Source organism: Corvus brachyrhynchos, unplaced genomic scaffold (assembly GCF_000691975.1).
Source record: "Corvus brachyrhynchos isolate BGI_N302 unplaced genomic scaffold, ASM69197v1 scaffold660, whole genome shotgun sequence".
NCBI classification, from domain to species: Eukaryota; Metazoa; Chordata; class Aves; order Passeriformes; family Corvidae; genus Corvus; species Corvus brachyrhynchos.
This window is the reverse complement of record NW_008235547.1, coordinates 25,104-29,055: the sequence shown is the minus strand read 5'-3', so window position 1 is coordinate 29,055 and position 3,952 is coordinate 25,104. Positions and strand designations below refer to the sequence as shown.

Sequence of the window (3,952 nt, the reverse complement as noted above, 5' to 3'; positions counted from 1 at the left end):
GGGCTAAAGGAGGCCACACCCAGCAGAGTCACCCCAGGTGCCCATGGGGGTGGAGCTAATTGTCCAGGCCACACCCACAAAGGGGCACGGCGTTATCTGGCCACACCCCACCTGGACCACATGTGGTGTGGTGATAAGGGGTGGGGCCAGGGAAGCAGGCCACGCCCACCGGGCACACCCACAGGCCACACCCTGTGCAGGAGGCGGGGCTCAGGCAGAAAGCCACACCCATAAAGGGGTGGGGCTCCAGAAAGACCACCCCCAAAGGGACAGGGCTTAGGCCACACCCCGATGTTCCCCATCCCCTACCATGGGCTGAGGGCCAGGGAAAACCACACCCAGTGGCCACACCCCTAGCAGGCACACCCTTCCCAGTATGCCCAGGCGCTGGCCCAGTTCATCCGCAGCCAGAACATCCGGGAGCTGAAGGTGTGGACCAGCCACATGAAGCGCACCCATACCTCATTGCAATGGAATACAGAACAGTTAATCTGCCAAATACACAAGCCCATTTCTTAGAGTATGAATTACTGTCATCTGCGTCTGCCCTTGCAGACACTGTAATTGCATGCATGCAGATTTGCTTCCTGGTTCTCGGGGAGGGGGGGCCCCCCCAAACGCCCCCGCATGCCCCCAACGCCCCTGTCCCACAGGGGATCTGTGAGGAGATGAGCTACGAGGAGATCCAGGAGCACTACCCCAAGGAGCTCGCGCTGCGGGACCAGGACAAGTACCGCTACCGCTACCCCAAGGGCGAGGTACCCCAAAACCCCCTGTGGGACAGCTGGGGGGGCAGGGGCTCGGGGACACCCCCTAACCCCCCTCCCCAGTCCTATGAGGACCTGGTGCACCGGCTGGAGCCCGTCATCATGGAGCTGGAGCGGCAGGAGAACGTGCTGGTCATCTGCCACCAGGCCGTCATGCGCTGCCTGCTGGCCTATTTCCTGGACAAGAGCGCGGGTGAGGCGCTGGGGACAGGCTGGGGACAACTGGGGACACCCCAGAACTGCTGTGCCCCCTCAATCTCTTAACCCCCCCAGATGAGCTGCCCTACCTCAAGTGCCCCCTGCACACGGTGCTAAAGCTGACCCCCGTGGCCTACGGTGAGTGGGGTGGTGAACCCCAAAGAGGGGGGACCCTTCCCAAAATGGGAACAATATCCCCTAAAATGGGAACAATATTCCCCCACAAAGAGGGGGGGACCCTCCCCAGAATGGGAACAATATCCCCCCAAAATGGGAACAGTATCTCCCCACAAAGAGGGGGGGACCTCCCCAAAATGGGAACAATACCCCCTAAAATGGGAACAATATTCCCCCACAAAGAGGGGGGCATCTCCCCAAAATGGGAACAATAACTCTCAAAATGGGAACAATATTCCCCCCCAAAGAGGGGGGGAGGGTCCCCAAAATGGGAACAATATCTCACAGTACCCCAGCATAAAAACGGGGACAATCCCCCCAAGAGGGGACCATACCCCCAGTATCCCACCTGAAAATGGGGACAAATTCCCCAAAAAGTGGACTACTCCCCCTGTGTTCCATCCCAAAACGGGGACAATCCCTCCCCTGCAAAATGTCACTGTTCCATTGGTGTCCCAGCCAAAAATGAACACAATTTCCCCCAAAAGAAACCCATACCCCCAGTGTCCCTCCCCCAGATGGGGACAATTCCCCCCAAAGCCCCCCCAGCTGCAGCCAGGTCCCTTCTTCCCCTGGAACCAGGGTGTGAGGTCGACTCCATCTTCCTCAACATCGAGGCAGTGAACACCCACCGGGAACGACCCCAGGTGAGGATCCCCACCCCCAAAAGAAGGTGCAGATCCCATTAACCCCCCTGGAAATTGGAGTTAGATTTTGGGGAGATTCCCCCAAAACCCCACACCTTCTCTCTGCAGAACGTCGACATCAACCGCACCGCAGCCGATGCCCTGAACACTGTCCCCGAGCACTTCTGAGGGGTCCCTTGGGGACAGGGGGGCTCCCCCCAAATTAAACCCTGTACAACCAAGCACTGAGCCTGGAGATCAGGGGGCTGCACACCAACGGGGTGCCTTTATTTTGGGGAGTCAGGGGGTGGCCTGGGCCTCGCTGTACTGGCTTGCCCAGAACGTGGGGTCCTTTCCCTGTATCTGGGTTGGAGAAAAAAGCAGAAGAGGGGGGGTCAAATTGAGCCCTGGAATCCCCCAAAACCCAGAGATGACCCCAAAACGGCCTCACCTTTGCCACAAAGTTCAGCACATCCTTCTTGGAGGTCTCCTTCTCTGCCCGTGGCCCCCACTGGAACTTGAATTCGCGTGGGTCTGTCAGTGGGATGGAGATCATCTCCAGGTACCTGCAGAGGGGTGGGTGGTGACCCCTCCTCTCCCAGCAGGTTTTGGGGTCCCCAGGGGGGTGTCCAGCGCTCCCTGGCCCCGTGAGGGACCTCTCAAGCCGCGGGGCGTGGGGGCTGCGGGCTTTGCTCTGCGGTGTGGTATAAACAGCCCGGCCAAGGCTGGTGCCGAGGCTGCTCTGGGCACACCGGGAGGGGGGGGGGACACCACCCCAAACCCCCCCGGATCCCCCCAACTCACTTCTGGTGCACGAACTCATCCGTCACCAGCTTCCGGACGTCCCCGAACACCCTGTGTTGCTTCCTGAGGATGGGGGTTGGTGAGGGCTGGCAATGACCAGCCCCGTCCCCCCCATTCCATGTCCCCCCATATCCTACCCTGGGTACACACGGAGCAGGTTCAGGAATTCCCATAAAGCACCTGGAAAAGGGGGTGTCAGTGGGGGGTTGCAAAGGGAAAATGGGGTATGGGGGGGTCTTGGGGAGGACTCACTGTCTTTGACTGAGTTGCCCTTCATGAAGATGAAGCTGAGGATGACTAAGAGGAGCCCCATCTTCTCTTTCTCCTTGTCCCTGTGGCAGATGCTGGTGTGTCAGCCGTGTGGGCGAGGGGGGGGACACGCTGACGGGGCTCCCCCCGTCCCCAAATCACCCAGGGGTCCCCCAGCAGCAGCCCCTCACCTGCACGGGTACTTGCCCTCAGCACGGGGCAGGTTATTGATGAGGATGTAGGTGGGGCATTTGGTGTCGATCTCTACCAGCTGCAGCCCGAACACCTGCGGGAGGACAAGGGTTAATCCACGGGGAGGGTCTCCCCCCAAACCCCTCCCCACCTTCCCCTGCTGTGCTCCCCCCACCTCCTGCAGGGTCCTGCCCGCCTTGTTGACGATTTCTGAGTAGAAATCCTTGTATTCCTTGCATGACCGGTATTTCCCGAATACACTCTTCAGCATGTCTACAGGAAACAGGCAGAGAATCACTGAGGGAGCCTGGAGCTCTGAGCTCCCCATGGCCAGTAAGGCTTTAGGGGTCCAAACGCCGTGGAAGGGGGCTCCCCTAAACATACCTGCCTTCTTGATAGGCATCTTCTTCTGATCCTTCACAAGGAGGAACTGAACCAGCTCACTCACCTGTGGGGGAACGAGCAGGGAAGGCCAAGAGAGGGCTGGTAACAGAAAAATGCAGACACAGAAGTCCAGGAGCGGGAAGAGAGGGGATCACCGCAACCCACCTTCTGGTTCACCTGGTCCTGGGAGTACCGCTCCACCTGGCTCGGGCTGAAATCTTCCTCCCCATCGGTCATCTAAGTAGAAAGGACAGGGGAAGCGGGAGAAATTGATGCTGGGAAAGGAACCAAAACGGAGGAGGGGAGAATGGGAGGGGCCACGGGGGAAGGGCAGAGTAAATGAAGGGAGAACAGGGGGTGGGGGGAGGCAGCCCCTCACCTGAGAAGAGCCGAGCCCTTTGCTGCGCTTCCGCTGGGACATTTCTCACAGCAGCTCTGAGGGGAAAACAAGCACCGGCAGGGCTAAAACCCCGACGAGAACACCCCAAACGCCGTCCCCCGCGCCCCACCCTCAACAGGGCCGCAGAAACTCCTCCAAGGCCCGGCCAACGACCC

General features: G+C 59.7%; 2 protein-coding genes across 4 annotated transcripts in view; one reads left to right on the top strand and one right to left on the bottom strand.

Annotated features, from left to right (window-relative positions):
- LOC103616123 (6-phosphofructo-2-kinase/fructose-2,6-bisphosphatase) overlaps positions 1-2,010 on the top strand; it is a 5,192-nt gene extending 3,182 nt beyond the window's left edge. Inside the window, exons 6-11 of the mRNA XM_017735057.1 lie at positions 358-451; positions 556-758; positions 831-960; positions 1,041-1,103; positions 1,725-1,789; positions 1,898-2,010. Coding sequence (XP_017590546.1) covers positions 358-451; positions 556-758; positions 831-960; positions 1,041-1,103; positions 1,725-1,789; positions 1,898-1,957 — 615 coding nt within the window. The 3' untranslated portion in view covers positions 1,958-2,010. The remainder of the gene's footprint in view (positions 1-357; positions 452-555; positions 759-830; positions 961-1,040; positions 1,104-1,724; positions 1,790-1,897) is intronic.
- On the bottom strand, positions 1,900-3,946 carry LOC103615110 (non-structural maintenance of chromosomes element 3 homolog). 3 transcript variants are annotated; one of them, XM_017729024.1, is made up of 10 exons: positions 3,777-3,946; positions 3,563-3,634; positions 3,398-3,461; positions 3,189-3,286; positions 3,013-3,107; positions 2,825-2,904; positions 2,710-2,752; positions 2,573-2,635; positions 2,220-2,302; positions 1,900-2,131 (listed from the first exon to the last, which is right to left on the bottom strand). In XM_017729024.1, exons 1-10 carry the CDS (start codon positions 3,816-3,818, stop codon positions 1,992-1,994), a joined length of 780 nt encoding a protein of 259 aa, XP_017584513.1. In that variant the 5' UTR covers positions 3,819-3,946; the 3' UTR covers positions 1,900-1,991. The 3 variants fall into 3 exon arrangements, with proteins under 3 accessions (XP_017584513.1, XP_017585061.1, XP_017585631.1); XM_017729572.1 differs by having other exon boundaries at positions 2,027-2,131; positions 2,220-2,334; XM_017730142.1 differs by lacking the exon at positions 2,573-2,635 and having other exon boundaries at positions 2,027-2,131; positions 2,220-2,334.
- Between the last annotated feature and the right edge of the window lie 6 nt (positions 3,947-3,952).

Excerpts from the sequence above, each read along its gene's own strand:
- LOC103615110 (XM_017729024.1), bottom strand. The coding sequence starts at position 3,818 with ATGTCCCAGCGGAAGCGCAGCAAAGGGCTCGGCTCTTCTCAG. Across the intron at positions 3,108-3,188 it reads CGGGCAGGACCCTGCAGGAG|GTGTTCGGGCTGCAGCTGGT; the intron begins GTGGGGGGAGCA and ends GTCCTCCCGCAG. Across the intron at positions 2,132-2,219 it reads TGCTGAACTTTGTGGCAAAG|ATACAGGGAAAGGACCCCAC; the intron begins GTGAGGCCGTTT and ends TCTCCAACCCAG.